The sequence below is a fragment of the Drosophila montana genome, unplaced genomic scaffold, assembly GCF_035044405.1.
Source record: "Drosophila montana isolate Dmon_TW-CO22-7 unplaced genomic scaffold, ASM3504440v1 contig_3705_1, whole genome shotgun sequence".
In the NCBI taxonomy this organism is placed as follows: Eukaryota; Metazoa; Arthropoda; class Insecta; order Diptera; family Drosophilidae; genus Drosophila; species Drosophila montana.
In genome coordinates, this window is record NW_026998592.1 from 16,931 (window position 1) to 32,941 (window position 16,011).

The following is a 16,011-nucleotide window of genomic DNA, read 5'->3' on the forward strand; positions in this document are numbered from 1 at the left end:
CAAATGCATGTTTGTTCTCTTATTCCAATTCCAAGTTTCCTTCCCATTGAGCAGCAAATTTAAACAAAAACGTATTTTAAGTTATCACTCTTCTATGTGATTCTCATGAATTTAAGGAATTAAAAGCTTTCATGCTTTCATAGTAAGTGTTGTATTAACTTGGGTCGGCCCACGCTAATATAATCTCTCTCTTTCCTGTGTTCTTTCTCTCTCTCTCTCCATCTCTTTCTCTCTCTCTCTCTCACCCTGAATGTTTCTTTCCTCCTCTCTATTTCTCAATTTAAATTTCCCTCTTTGCTTTCTCTGCCTCTCTCTCTCTCTCTATCTCTTTCTATTTACCACTCTTTTTCTTTTTCTTCTGCTTCTCCTGCTCTTACTCTAATCCATTCTCTACCTCTCTTTTTCTTTCAGTATCGTTTGTCCAATTTGATGGTATTACTTTTGGGTAAGTACATATTTACATATGCATCTTAATATATATATAAAAGTAAGACTATATGCTAACGTAATTTAGAGTTGAGTTATCTCCTCGTACTATTATATTCACAAAAGGTTTTACATTCATAAAAGAACATCGTGCCTGACACCTGCCTTAACCATCCGAATCCACAGATTTGCGCTCATCATATCTGTCCATGGAGAACAGCTTGCCGAGATGCGGCGAGGACGGAACATCCTCAATGTGGGGCGTTGAGCTGCGACGCAGCATCATCTGCTGCAGCTGGGCAACATGACACGGCTCCAGCTGCTCCATGCAGCCGAAATAGAGCACATCTGAGATGAGCTTGCGGGCTAGGAGCTTCTGTCGGGGCGCCAGCTCGTCGAATTGGCTGCGCCAAGTGTGGGCGAGTGCCTCCGATTCGGAGAGTGTTGACAAACGCTTGCGCTGCTGCTGCCTGCAGGGCAGGGTGAGGGGAGAAGCGGGCGAGTCGGATCTCAGTTCGGCAGGTGCGGGAGATGCAGCGATCTCTTCTTTGACCGCTGTACGGCGCTTCTTACGACACGGCTCGTCGTAAACGGCGTGGCGCTACGGTTAAGGAAATGTGTGTAAGAGAGAGAGAGAGAGAGAGAGAGTAAGAAGAAAAAGCTCCTGGAGCTTAATTACCAAAGCTTCTGGTTCGGAACTGCTTGCCTTGTGCAAGCTCTGGCATGAGCTGACATCCTCTTGTCCCTCTAAAAAGCCTAGGAGCTCAAAGTACCACAGAGTCGACACGAATGGCTCCTCCTCGGTGCACTGATCACGTTTGCGCAAATCCCGCCGAAAGTTTGTGCGGAACGAATTGATTTTCTTGACCACCAGAGCGCGATCAGCGTGCGGCTCCACCTCGCGCAGCTTCTGCACCAGCTGCTCGTAGCCGGCGGACTTCAAGGCCCGGCTGCTGTACTCCGGACTCTTGACCTTCCACACCGCCGGCAATGATCGATAGAGCTCCAGGAATTCCGTCCAGAACTGTCTATCGCGGGCGTTCATGCTCGATTTCGATCCGGATCTTGCTTTGGATTTGATTTGAGCAACGTCGGACCCGTCCAACGTCCACAGCTCGAACTCGCGCGCAGCACTGAATACTCAACAAAATGGGCTGTGCTGAGCACAAGCTTGCATGCGCAAAATGCAAAATGTGGCGAGCAGCGGCAACATGCCTAATGAGTGTGCGAGCGAGATGGAGACAGAGAGAGGGGGCCACAACAACAATATGAGACGATGCTCGGCAACGTTTGTTGTTTGTGCAAACGTTTGCGCTGTGCGTTTTGTGCTGTCATTCGCAGCAGTGCTTATTTGATTGCGCTAAGCGTAAAATGAAGGAGAATTTGTATGCAGATGTATGTGTGTGCTCGTAAATAGACAGTTGACTTGCTTTGCGGCTAGGAACAGATTTGTGCAAAGAGAGAGAAAGTGAGAGAGAGAGCGCGAACGCAAAACCTTTTTCTTTTTGTAATTCTTGATCAGTTCTCTGCGTTAACAATAATACATGTATTTACATACAGATGTTTGTGGGCGAACTATCGATACAACTGTCGAAAATATCGATAGCACGTTCTCCGGTTCAATCAGCGACTATCGATAGAAATTCCCTGAAGCTGCTGTTGCCCACGGAAAGTGAACTCTTTGAAAACAATAAGAAGTCTGTGTGCAGAAATGTAAATTCCGACTAATTCAATTTTCGAACTGGGAACAAACTTTGGTCAGTGTCCAGCGAAGCTAAAAAGGTTAAATTTCAATAAGGCAGCCGTCCCTTTCGGCTCTCGTTTCTGCCAGAAGCCAGCTAAAGTTCCAAATTGTTTGCCCAGCGCAAACAGGCGATGCTTCAAATATTGCAATTCTTTTTGCTTTTGTTTTTGTTTTTGTTCTATTTTTTTTGATTTTCTATTTTATTCTGGTCCTTCATAAAGTAATTTAAATAACTTTATTTACATGCCAAATGCCAAATATTTGCCGGGATACAAATATTGATGCCGCGAGGACATTTAAACATGGCAGCAAACAGACAAACAAACGGAGCTCAAGGACCTACTGGATAAAGACATTATGCACTTGTTTCAATTATGCGTAGGAAATAAGAAAGGAACCCGGACTGCGGCATGGGAGACCAACTGGAAACGGAATTGAAGTGAAACTAAAGCCTTTTGCAAATAGTTGTTAAAATATGTCAATAACCTTCACCATTCGACCATCCCCCCCGCCATAGCCCACATCACAGAGTCGAACTTGTCCTGGAGCAGTTAGCGGGGTTTGGCATCAATGGCCAAAAGCCAACCCTCTTATTCTTTGGGCAAGAACTGCGAACGGAACACTTCTGGCTGTGTGGGCGGAGGGCTGGCTAACTTAGTTGGCCAGAGACATGGCAAGTGGGTGGAGCTGTGGCCAGTACCAGGACACCAGGGCACTTGGAGCCCCGGGTGAATGTATACACGAATAAGCGCAGAAAATGTTTAATTAAATTCCAGGACACATTTGGCATGTTACATTGCTTTGGTCGCTCGAACCACAGCCCGCATTTGAGTGGGTCGGCAAGGAGGATAAAATGCGGATGCCGATTCGGATGCGAACCTTCTGCTTATCCTTGTCGCACCGAACTAACTAACAGAAATTGTAATAAAAATACCGAAACGTAGCGACAACTAAGCAAAGCAAATTATGTTCCTCCTCCTTCCTCTCGACGTCTTTCTCTCTAATTCTCCTGGCCTTTGGTTAAACTATTGACATTCAGCTGCGGTTGCTCGGATAAGAAATTGGCACTGGCCCTGGCCCTGGCACCGAGGGTTGGTTCCGCCAATACCTTGTCCCAATTCACAGTTAACTTCCCGACATGCTTTTAACAAATGCAATGCGGACGAGAAGAGAAGATTAATTTAAGATTGCTGCGATGTGGAACAGGATAGGACAAGAAGAAGAAGCATCTAGACTACTAATAGGTTGAATTACTTTATATTTTTCTACTACCCGGTTTTGCTCGTATTCCAGCTCTCTCTGACAACAGTTTTTCACTGTTACGGGTGGATATATTGTATACGGTAAGAGGAACTCTTAGATATAGTTTAATTATTGTAGTACTTGAATTTAGGCGTGTTCTTCGAGACAATTCATTAGGATTAAAATGGAGTAATAATAATGAGCAAATCAGTTAGATAACAACAAACCGCACAAAGCCCGACACAACTGACAGATTGCCTAAAATAGAAGAGGAACAAGCTTAGGTTTCCTCTTGCCTGGAGCACCGAGCCAAAGTATCTAATCAAATAAGCCGGCAAATTGCGCTCTGCTCGTTTCTAACTCATCTGACAATAAGCCGGAGCTGTACTCGTAAAAAGTTATGACCATACGAAAATTTCAGTACTATTTTTTTTTTTTAGTTGTTTTTTATGTACCGCCATTTGTAAATCTGAAAGACGGCATCTGTATAATGTGATGGCCTTTTAGAGGCCAAGTCGGGCATTTAGGCAACGGTTTTTATGAGTATATGGTCGACTCGACTCGACTCGGTGTCTGTTAATGATTGATAAACCGCACGGGACCAATCAACACCCAGAGACCAATCCCAGCTCCATTGTCAGCTGCGTTTTAGGAAAAGGGGGCTTCCTAAACATGGCTCGGCTCCATGGCTTCGAGATGCACATCAAATTGGCTACATTGTCGTGAGTTTGAGGCTGCAGCTGAGGGACTGCGGCAGTTGCTATAAGTACGACTAGTTGGTATACCAGTTTCTTTATTACAAAAAGGAGCTTGGGTCAAAACCACAACAACAACGACGGCGACGAAATCGCAGCCAGCAGCGACGTCGTAAAAGAAAACAATATTGTAAATAAAGTTTAGACCCGAAGCCCAAACTGGTTTCAAGCAAACGAAAACAACAAACCAACCCAACAACCCAACAACAACCAACCAAACGACCAAACAACCAAACGTCTGACCGACCAACCCAACATCGTGACTGCGCGACTGTCGCTGTGCTTCTTCTTGTTGTTGTCGTTTTTGTTGTTGTCGTTTTTGTTGTTGTCGTTGTTGACGTTTTGGTCTTTGATGACTTTTTAACCAAAGTTGTTGCCTGTTGCCCGTTGCCCGTTGTTGCTGTCGATTTATATATATATTTTTTTTTATTAAAAAATACTTCTTTTTTTTTATTTTAATACCCTGTATTTAACCAAATATGTAAAAGCGAATAATATAGCTTTATTGTTAAACAGAACTATCAAAATAACTTTAAGCATCGCAAGGAACTCAGAGATATTGTTAGTTACATCTAAAATAATGAATCTTAACTCAAGGAACTCAAAGACGTTAGGCGCTAGGCTCACTCAATTTGGTAAGTGAGCTCTACATATAATTTCCAAGTAATTTCTTTGAATTCATCCAAAGCCTTGTCTTTATAAAAATTATGAAACTAATCTTAACTCAAGGAACTAAAAGACCAAAAGAGCTAGACTCATTAAATTTGGTATTTATTCATTGTTATTCGAGGAATTCAAAAAACATGAAAGTCGGAATTAGTAAATTTGTGATGTGGTTTTTATGTTACAGAAACTGTTTGCAGGGTATGTTCTAGTCGTATATTCTGAGCTGTTATGCTTTGCTTTTATTTTTGTTTTGGTTTTATTTTTATGTTATTTTTGTTTTTGTTTTTTTTTTGTATATTTTTGTTACCATAAAAGCAGTTAAACCACAAACCACATCCATTGCCGTAAAACTTCTTGTTCGTAAACAACAACGCTTGGACTTTGGGACAGACGCTTTGTTGTTTGGCTGGCCCAACCACTTCGGTTGTCTTGGCCCAAACACCATAAACATGAAACGAATCTAAGTCAAGAAACAGGTCTCAGACCATGGCTTAGACTTTATCTCAGTCTGAGCCAAGAACTAACCTAGGTCTAGCAACTAGTTTGACAACACGTTCTTGTTGTTGTTTTTTATATTTTTTATGCACATGCTTATGGCTTTTAAGATAAAAACTATTATGATTGGTGAAACGTGCAAAAAAAAAAAAACAATCTTGACAGCTCCACGAATGGAGGAGACCAAGTACATTTGCACTCCAGCACACGACCAACCCGCGTCCGTCCGTCCGTCCGTCCGTCCGTCCGAGACGTGAAATTTATGCTTTGGCATAATTAACTCCAAACATGATCTCATAAATTCATCTCGGCTGTTGTTTACTCTGGGCTAAGCTCGGGTCTGGCTTCTGCTGAAGTGGAGCGCACAGCTGAGTGTACTCCAGTTCTGGGAGTCTCAGAGTACTTCAGAGCGTGTGTATGTGAGAAGCTTAGGCTGGTCCATTTCCTTATTTCCTGTTCCTCAATTTTGAATACTCAATAATCCCTTTAGATCAGATATAATATATATTTAAAAGATGTTCACATAAAAATACACTCTCTCTCTCTCTCCAAACCAAAGAAAAGATAATAAATTCCAAATAAAGCCAGGCAGAAAGGGAATAATTATGGAATTAGCTAAATAGTCCCTTCCTTTTATTTAGTAAGTAAATTACTAAGCAAATTAAAAATGACTCCGTTTCAACTGTCATTTGGTATTTTCTGTTCATATGGGGGAAATTTTGAAGTGCTCACGAAGCGTTAAAAGTTGAGACAAAAGCGAAGGGGAAGTATAAACTGCAACTTCCCGAACTTAAAGAGCATTTTAAGCCGATTGACACACACACATAAATAAAGATCGGGCGTGGAGGAAGGCCTGGAAGTTGGCAGGCCTATGGTTAAATATCTATATAGAGAAATCATTGAACGGATTCGACAGCTAAACAAAAAGCATTGTACAATTTATTGCACTTTTCCGCTGACGGTCTGCCGCACAATCCTTTGTCATGCCCAGAGACCCAGACCCCAAAAAGAAAAATATATACAAAAATATAAAAATAAAACAGAAAAAAAAAAGAAAAACCGGCCCCCGACGCTGACCCAAGCCGTAGGCCCAGACCCAGAGCCAGCACAATGAAAACTCTTTCGAATGGCGCGGCGGCGAAAACAAAACAAAACAAAACAAAACGAAACGAAACGAAAACCTGAAATACGCTGCATGCAACCATATGTACTTATAAAGAAAAATAAATACATTTTTCACGAATTAACGTGCCCATTGAAGCCGAACAGCAAAAGGTTTTTGTAATTGATTTTCAGCGTTTGCACTGCCAAAGAAAAAACAAATCAAATGCAAGCGAAAAATCTTATACGTTAGGCCAACAAGTGAAACTGACCGACTAAGAGTTACCCAGTATTACCCACTTATTCTGTTTGATAACTCTCTCTCTCTCTCTCTCTCTGTCTATCTCGCTCCCTTATTCTATTCTATTGTCATTAACTTTCTATATTATATTATCACTTGCTCTCTCTTTTATTTGTTTCCCTGTAGGACTTGGTGAAATTCTATATATCAATGTATCTCTTTTCCTCTCCCTCACTCTTTCTCTCGACAGCTGTCTCTATCTTACAGTCTATTCTCTGTATCTCTCACTCACTCGCCCTCTCACAATTACTTGCTTCTTTTCTTTATCGCCTTCCTATGCGAATTTCATTTTTTAAGTACGCCCTTTCAATTTCACTTTGTAATACACACACACTTCATGAATATTCAAATTAAATATTTATAAGGCTTTAGCAAATAGCTCTCTTTCTCTCTCTCTCCCTCTCTCTCTCTCTCTGTCTTTCTCCTTTCTCAGTCTCTCTTCGTATTCTCTGTCTATCTACTTCTTTCCTTCTCTAACTTAAATTCTTATCTTGGTTTCTCTCAGTCGCACTCTTACAATTACTTGCTTCTCTTTATCGCCTTCCTATGCGATTTTCATTAATTAAAGTACGGCCCTTTTATATCATTTTTGCGTTACACACCCTTCACTAATAAAATAGCTTTATGCGGGGCCCTACTTCCCTCTCACTCTCTCCTTTCTCTGTGGCTGTCTCTAATCCGGGCTTACCACAAAAGGACTTGTTTACATACTTCTACCTGGACCATTGGGGATCATACTGTTCACCTTCACGGATCTTTCATGCTCGTAACTCCCTCGCACACGCATTTCAGGGCACTTAAAAAGACCAAAAATCGACCATAAACAACGATCAGCAAAAACAACAACATAAAGAAGGAAAAATACAAAAAGGAAAAAAAAACAGTACGACCATCAACACGATCATCAACGAGAACCATAAATAAGACTTAAATGGCATGAAAAAAGAAGGCAACACGGGCAACAACAATCACAACAACAGCAGCGACTGCAATCAAAACGCATGCTGCGGCCATTGCGACAACAACAACAACAACAAGAAGAGACAACGTTAACCGCAGCAAACAAAAACAGACGAAGAAAGAGTAGCAAAAAAAAAAAAGAGTGAAGAAACAAAAATAACAACAACAACAAATCCAAAACCCAAACCCCAAACGAACTCAACGAAGCTACATGCATATATCGACTTTAGAGGCAGCAACAACAAAAACAACGACAGCCAGCCGCACCTTCAAAACAGACTGAGAGATGTGTGAGAGTGCGCCTGTGTGCGTGTGTGTGTGTGTGTGAGATAGTGTGTCTGTGTTTGTGCTGTATCTCCCATTTCACAAAGCTTGGCTTTGGCACTTGCCTGCAGCCGTTGTTGTTGTTGTTGTTGAGCCTGCAATAGCAGTCGCAGCCGCAGCCGCAGTCGCTGCCGCAGCCAGCGCCAATGAAGCGAATCGAAGCGACATCCCAAAGAGACGAGGAAATCAAAAAGAAGTATATGAAAAACAAAAAGAAATGGCAAAAAGAGAAAAATATCAAAAACCGACGCGTGTTGCCTCGTTCATATCTCTGACTCGATCTTCAAGCCGCTTGGCATGCATCCAAATCCCCATCCAATTCAGAATCCCAACTGGCAGTTCGATCCACCCAACATGCGAGAGGGGCCAAAGGGCATGCCGCTGCCTCGCGGGCCTTAATCAGTGGGTGTGGCAGCTCAGCTCCATAAAAGTCAGCCCAAAGCGGTTTCTAGCTCGACCAATTTTACAGCACTGGCTATGTAGATCCCACAGTTAGAGATAATATGGCTGGGCCATGTCAGATCTAAAAATATCATCTAACGTGAACAGAGAAATGTTTATCTTGAAGATACATTTATCTGTAGGTTAATAAGGCTTGAGCTGGGACTTCTTTCATATATTACTTAAATAAATATAATATTGTCTGGTAACGATTTGTAAAAATTTTATAATCAAGGTTTTTTTTTTATATGTCTTTCAATAAATTCCGTTTAAAAAGTAGATCCTAGTGCGAATCTCATTATTTTTTTTATTTTTAAGTAGGTTCTGCTCTTTAAAAAATATTAAGCTTCCTGCTTTTCAATTATATTCTAATTATATAGTCAACATAATGTATATAATTATAATTATACAAATAATTTTGAAAGTTTGTACTTCAGCTACTTGTTACTCTTAAGAGATATATATTCATAGTTTATCCAAAATATTTGAACATTCATAAGTATTTACAAACTCCAAAGGAATATCATTTATAAATTCTCTAAAGAGCTGTAAACTTTATTCCTGGGAATATATAATACAGACTTCAAAGTTGTTTTGAGGAATCCAAGATTTCTTCCACGCAAAGATATATTTTAAAAGAAAAAAATGAAACAGTTCTGAATCAATTTTCTGTTAATTTATAACATCAGGTTGGCAACACGAATAAATCTGACACACATGACCAAAATGAAACCAAACTCAGCGCCCCAAGTCAAATACATACATGAACAGAAACAACTTGCAAAGCTGGTAGACAATACTTGTTTGTTTGCCGGACTTAAGAGCTGCTGTAGACATAAATCTCGAGAGTAACAGACAGAGGAAAAGAACCCGAGACAGACACTAAAAAAGAAAAAAAGGTAAAGCCCGCGGCTAAAAACAATAAATTTGCTGCTGTTGAGAACTTTTGTTTTAAGCTGACCAAAAGTAATATTAGCTCATCGATAGATCCGATATTTAAAACCGACACAATCCCAAAGAATCGAAAGGAACTAACTGTAATCGATTATTAAAGCATGGAAAAGTACGGGATTTGAGTCTTGCCCAGATAATTTGTATATCATTAAACATTGGATTTTATTATTTTTATTGATTTCACATTTTCAAGATCATAATTCGATTGTACTCCAAATGTTTTTCTTGTTTTTCTTCAAGATTTTCAATGGTATTTTTGGCTTGCGCTTGTCTGTCTGTCTATCTGTCTGTCTGTCTGTCTGTCTGACAGTCAATAAATGTATTCATTTGCTTGGGACAGAGGCAGAAACCAGAACGCCAAATCTCTCAAGTCTCTCCAGTTGAAGCTCTATCGTAATTGCGTATGGCTTGAAGTACAATCGCAATACATTAAAGTCTAATTGACAGATAGACTGTCAGCCAGGGGGGGGGGGGGGGCAGCAGTGGGGCGGGAAGGCAGCTCTTAAAGATGTTTGTGGATATATTATATATATATACATGTGTGTGTGTGTGTGTGTACGTGAATTATATTGTGTCAAACACAATGAGACTGCGGAATTACGTAAGCACTTGCCGGCTGTTAATGTACCCTAAAAGAGGGGTATTGAAAATCTGGGATCAGCTAAGTCACCTCCAAAAGGTTTTTGATGTAGGCTAATCTGAGAGACTATCTATATCTAAATATTTGCAATAACTGAAACTTCGGTACAGTACCGTGATACAGATATACTAGAATCATGTCTGCCAACCAACAAAAACAATGTCGATGGTTCGAATCACGGTTCGAACCACTGATAGGATCGTGAAGCTAGTTTCCTTTCATGTTACTCAATTTGAAGTAAATTCGGTTTATTATTTATTTATCTGCACTTTATTACTTATTTATCATTGATTTAGTTTCATTTTACATTTTAGAGTGTCCAAAACTCTTTTATTATAAAAGAAAAATGTTTATGTTTAAATAAGCTTTGCCTTAAGATTAGGATCGGTTAGGTATACTGATAGAGTTTCGCATAGAATCCTTGGTGACTGATTATATGTGACCCTGCAGCTGATCCTCTTCTGGGATCGCATGAAAGGAGGAAGGCGTCCAGTCGAAGTCGATGATGAATTCGCCGATTGCATGCGGCTAATGGCTAAACTTTCGGCTGGGGCACATCCATCGCAGAGGGCTTTATGACAATGGCATCGTATCAAATTTCCAGCCAGCCGCCGGGCAAGAGATCCTGTGCCCAAAATGTGTTGCCACTCGCCACAGGCAAAAGGAGGCGAAGAGCTAAAATTTATGTGCGCTCCGCGCGCTCCGAAAACAACGCAAAAGTTAATTAAACTTGAAAATAATAAAAGCCAGAGCTGCGGCAAAGGCGAAATGCAAAAGCAAGAAGCGGTTAAATAATAAAACACAAAAAGTGTACAGCGCTGCCCCACGGGCCATCAAATGCTCGCCCGGATTGGGTAGCATGGGCATGGCCCATCATTAGCATATCGCCTCCGGCGCGAAAAAGGGTTGTATTGCAAAGTTAATCGCCAGCTGATGCCGATGACGCGGCTGGAGGATGAGTACAAGGATGACAACAAGCATGGGTTGGGGCTCGGGGATTGGGGATTGGGGCTTGGGTCTGGTGACTGGTGACTGCGCTGATATTGACATTGACCCGGTCGCCGGACCTCAGCACCGGCTACGTCTCCGGCTCTCCTTCTTGGACACTATCTGCAATCGCGGACTGCAATAAAAGTGGGCAATAATTAAAACTGGCAACGACAGCGTGACAGGCTCCACAGATAGATCTACACACTACAAATGTGGCACTGCGGCACATCATTCACACTTGTGCAATGGAAAAGTATGCAACAAGACTTACGCAGTCCGTGTCCGTCAGTGGTGAATTGGTCTGGAAACTGTTTAGCTTCCTCTATACCAAACGCAGATCAACTTTACTGACCTGTGCTGCAAATTTAAAAGAAAAACGTAGATTTTATAATCACTCTTCTATGCGATTCTCATAAATTCAAGTGAGGTCTACGAGTGTTTGTGCCTTGATTGTAAGAATTTTATAAACAATTTGGGGACTCTATCTAATTAGCTTCATCTCTGCTCCTACTCTCTAATATTCTTGCTCTCGCCCTCTCTCTCTCTCTCTCTCTCTTTTTCTCTCAATGTCCCTGTGCCTGTCTCTCTCTCTCTCTCCCTCTCTCTATTTGTATTTCTCTCTCTCTCTATCTTTCTCTCTCTCTCTCTCTTTCTCTCTCTCTCTTTCTCTCTCTCTCTCTTTCTCCCTCGCTCCCTCTCTCTCTCTCTCATCCTCCTCCCCCCCTCTCTCTCTCTCTCCTCCTCCCCCTCTCTCTATCGTCTCTTTCTCCCTCCCTCTTTCTCCTCTCTCTCTACCTCCCTTTCTCCTGCTCTTACTAACAAACTCTCTGCTTCTTTTTTCAGTGATATGTATATGAGAGACGCTGCCTTCGCAATCAACTAATTGTGACAGTGAATTTTCGGCTTAGTAAACATTTTGGGTAAGTAAAGCAATTCAGATCTGGGCAATGACTATCTTAGTTTTTTTCATTCATTCCTGGTTAATTTTCTAAATTGATCAGCTGTTTTTTTTTACAAAAAAAAAATAAACTATAAGAGTTTCCCTTAATAAATAAAGCAGCTCTTGGCCTGTTCGGCCGCACGGCTCGTCCAGTCTTCATTCACATTTAGATGCGGACTAACCCCTTTTGTGCTATTTCCCCCTTGTTGCTGAGTTCACCAAAAATAAGAAAGACAATAAAAAAAAAATTAAGCGAAACGAAAAAATTGATATAAAAATTTATCACAATTGTTTGTTTTTTCTTTTTTCTTTCCGGTGGGTTTGTTAAATTTCTGCAGGTCCGCTGCGTATTTAACAAATAACCGTAAAAATCTTTGCCGTATACGCTCGTAAAAGGGATTTTATTTTAATTACATGCGAGTTTAATTTTTTTTTTTTGAATGGTTCGTTCCGACTGTGAGCAGCGACGGATTTTCATCCAGTTGATGACAATGCAAAGTCCGGGGGTAGGCTGTGTGCGCCCAGCTACAGGCCTGCCCCCTCGGCCCCGGCCCCGCTCGCCCAGCCCGCCCAGCCCTGGCCCTGTTTGTTGACTTTTATAATTAAGGCCTTTGTGTGTGCGCGTTTCCAGCTGATGGAACAGCAGCCCAGGCCCAGGCCCAGCCCCAGCTCAGCCCAGCTCCAGGTCCAGGTCCAGCAAAGGGGCAAAAACCCGCTTACCTGGAGCGCAGAAACAGCAAGAGAAACATAGAAATGCTGAAAACGCTCATAAAAAGGATTAATTGTGCGCAATTGAAGGAAAATATATTACGGCAACGGTTTGTACCTTTGGAAAAGTTTTTCCCGTTCCCGTTTGCGCTCCTGCTCCTGCGCCTGCTCCTCCTCCTCCTGTTCCTGCTACTGTTCCTCCTTGTGCGCTTTCTTTTCCATTGAATTATGCAAAATCATTTAAATGCGACGCACAAAAACTTTTTTGGCCCAACATCTCTCTTGGCGACTTAACCACTTGGCATGTGTCTAAGGATCTTAATGTTAATGTTCTCCTTCTTCTTGTTGTTTCAGTTGTTGTTGTTCTTGTTCTTGTTGTGTTGGGGAACAGCTTAAGTTCATAAGGCTCATACACACACAACGCTTTTTTGGAGGGGGGGGGGGGGGGGGGTGTTCATGTGGGCTTCATCCGGCGAAGGATTGTAATGTCTGCGCTCCAGCGCCAACTTCTTACGATTGCCCTGACAGCCCCGCTTGCCCGTTCGCCCACGGCTTCCACATGCGTTCTTGGGTTAATTGCTCAAGTTCAAAATTAAAATATTTATTACAATGAAAAACTTTGGCACTTTGACGACGCCAGCAAGACGACGACGTCTAGGACGACAAGGAGACAAGAGCGGAAGGGCGAGCACGAGGACAAAGGCCAGATTACGTGTAATTTGCAGATGCCTTTTTGAGCTGCCAGCTCTTCAGTAAACATGAAGTTCAACTTGTGGACTCTTCCAACTATAGTTTTCTCCCCCTCCCCCTCCCTCTATCTCTCTCTCCCGCTCTCGCTGGCATCTGATACACACTTCAATTCCGAGAAGTGGCAAAAGCTACAAGTTCTGCTTATCGACTGAGACAACAAATTACTTGGCTAATCCTTCAAAACACTTACAACATCACAATATAATCCCAGCTTAGCCACAACGAAACTCAAGAGCCTACCCAAGATGGAATTAATCAGGTCTTATCAACTTTCCTTAATACTCTAAGCAACAACAAAAGTCTGTTCGGAAAATGCTTAGACTGCCCAGGAAAAACGCGAAACAGAAGTTTTAATACCTTGAATATAGTTGATCAAATATGTACAAAGTCATTGCTATTAGTGCTGTAAATATTTACAACTCAGATGAAGTGCCTTGTAACTTTTGCTAGGCAGCTATAACTTCCTTGATTTTTGATTTTGATTGAACTTAAAAAGTAGTCTCCTTTTAAACATGAAAGATATCATAAGCAACCGGTTACTAAGCAACATCTTACATATCTTACAATGCAAATGAGGTTCATTGTAAATTTTGCCAGCCAGTTTCAAATGATCAACAACTTTAAAGCTATAAATGCTACGATTATTATTTATATAGTGAAGTCCCCTTTTAAGAAGTGAATGATATCATAAAGAACCATTATCCACATAATATCTAACCTATGAGATAAGGTGGCTTGTAACTTTTGTCAGCCAGATGCAGGCAATCGAAAGATTAACAGCTAAAGGTGCTCAGATTTTTGATGTTCTTTATCAAAAAAAGTTCCCTTTAAGAAATGAATGATGTCCTCACCAACGATTATTCAATAAATATTTAACCTATCCTGAAATACAAATGAAGTGCCTTGTAACGTTTATCATCTAGATGCACGTGTCACGATATTTCAACCTTTTAACTTTTGACTGAACTCAAAGAGAAGTTCCTTTTAGAAACTGAATGGTATCTTAAGCAACTATAATCCAATCGATTTCCAACCTAAATGCGAGAAAGTCTTCATGTTTAATTTACAATACTTTCCACAGTCCTTTCACATATCATTCCTTTAAAGAAAAGTAAGTAGAACATTTTCCACATTTGATCAACTTGAGAGCTGCAGTAAAACTTTATCTGGGGATATGTGAAACAGCATCGAGAGCCATTAGAACAGGTGCTGCCTGAGGCGACTTTTCCTTCAATCTGCCGTGAAGATAAAAACAAAGGAAAACTTGTTTGCCAAAGCTTTAACGTAAAATGTAACGTGCGGCGCTTTTCATCATATTTTTCCTTTTTTTTTTTCTTTATTTTCTTTTACCCATTTTCTTGTCGGGGTGTATTGCAAATTTTAAACGCATGAATAGTCAGTTAGATCCCCCGAGGGCTGTGTGTGTGAGTGTGTGTGTGGGTCGGTACGCGGCACACGAGTTTATCTACAAGATACAGCTGGGTGGCTGGTCGCAGAGAATGGGCCGTGGGTCATAGCGGATGGCCAGGCATATCCGCTGGCAGATGTTTTTACACAGCGACCAGTTAAACTAAACATACCCTGCCAGCGGAGAGCTATTTATTTGCTTACCAAGTCTCTTAATTCTAAGGCTTAAAATAACATTGAATGAATATCATACTAATAGGTATATCGACTTTGTATTTGATAAATAATTATCGGAGGAGTTCGATCCCTTAACCTCGGGCCGATCAGTCGACCTGCCTGCCAAAGGATGCACTTGACGGAATTATAATTGGGGTCAATCGGGGGAAACCCGAATTGATCTCAATTTATAGAAAGGGTATCTATCAGTCGGCATATGCTTAGTAACCCGATGCAGTGCCCATTAACTTTGGCGTTATTCAGAAACAAAACAACATGAATAAGAACAACAACAACAACAAGAACAAGAACAAGAACGTGAATAAGCAAGTGTTGCGGAAATGATTTGGCGCTGCCTGCAACGAGAGAAAGAAGGGTCCAGGTCCCTAGATTCCCCAGACTCCCAAACTGGCGATTCGAGTCGGCGTTATGTTGCCTCGGTTGCGGCATGGGCTGCTGCCACACGTTTTGGTTGCATGATTGAAAAGTGTTTTGCTATAAATTCAACTTTTCTATTATCTTTATCTTATGAGCAACACGCGCTGCGACAGGCGAGTGTCGAATGGGCGGCGGGCGTGGCTAAAGTAGCTGCTGCAGCAACGTCCATTACAAAGATTCGTGGTGTAACAACTGGCAGCAGCAGAAGGCGTTGCATGTGCAGGCGCTGCCTTCCAATTGGAACCTGAAGTTGGAGCTGGGCTGAAGTTGGAGCTGGAGCTGGAGCTGGAGCTGGAGTTGAATGTGCTGCGAGTCGCTTTCATAATTGTTTCCTCTTGCTGCTGTGGCAGGAAACACAGTGGCACTCTGATGCAGGCAGCGGCGGATGGTGCAAGCTCAAAGCACTGTTGAGGGTGCCACACAATCTTTGAAGATGATGAACGCGTACACTGCACGAAACTGCACTGGACATCTATATATATATACTCTAGTGGAAGCATTTCTAATTTTTCA

At 41.6% G+C, this 16,011-nt stretch overlaps 1 protein-coding gene across 1 annotated transcript; it reads right to left on the bottom strand.

The window, feature by feature from the left end:
* Positions 1-549: 549 nt before the first annotated feature.
* LOC135435798 (uncharacterized) lies at positions 550-1,765 on the bottom strand. The gene is made up of 2 exons (XM_064693017.1): positions 1,106-1,765; positions 550-1,027 (listed from the first exon to the last, which is right to left on the bottom strand). The coding sequence occupies exons 1-2, from the start codon at positions 1,469-1,471 to the stop codon at positions 593-595; spliced, it is 801 nt and encodes a 266-aa protein (XP_064549087.1). The 5' UTR covers positions 1,472-1,765; the 3' UTR covers positions 550-592.
* Between the last annotated feature and the right edge of the window lie 14,246 nt (positions 1,766-16,011).

Excerpts from the sequence above, each read along its gene's own strand:
- LOC135435798 (XM_064693017.1), bottom strand. The coding sequence starts at position 1,471 with ATGAACGCCCGCGATAGACAGTTCTGGACGGAATTCCTGGAGCTCTAT. Across the intron at positions 1,028-1,105 it reads GTTCCGAACCAGAAGCTTTG|CGCCACGCCGTTTACGACGA; the intron begins GTAATTAAGCTC and ends CCTTAACCGTAG.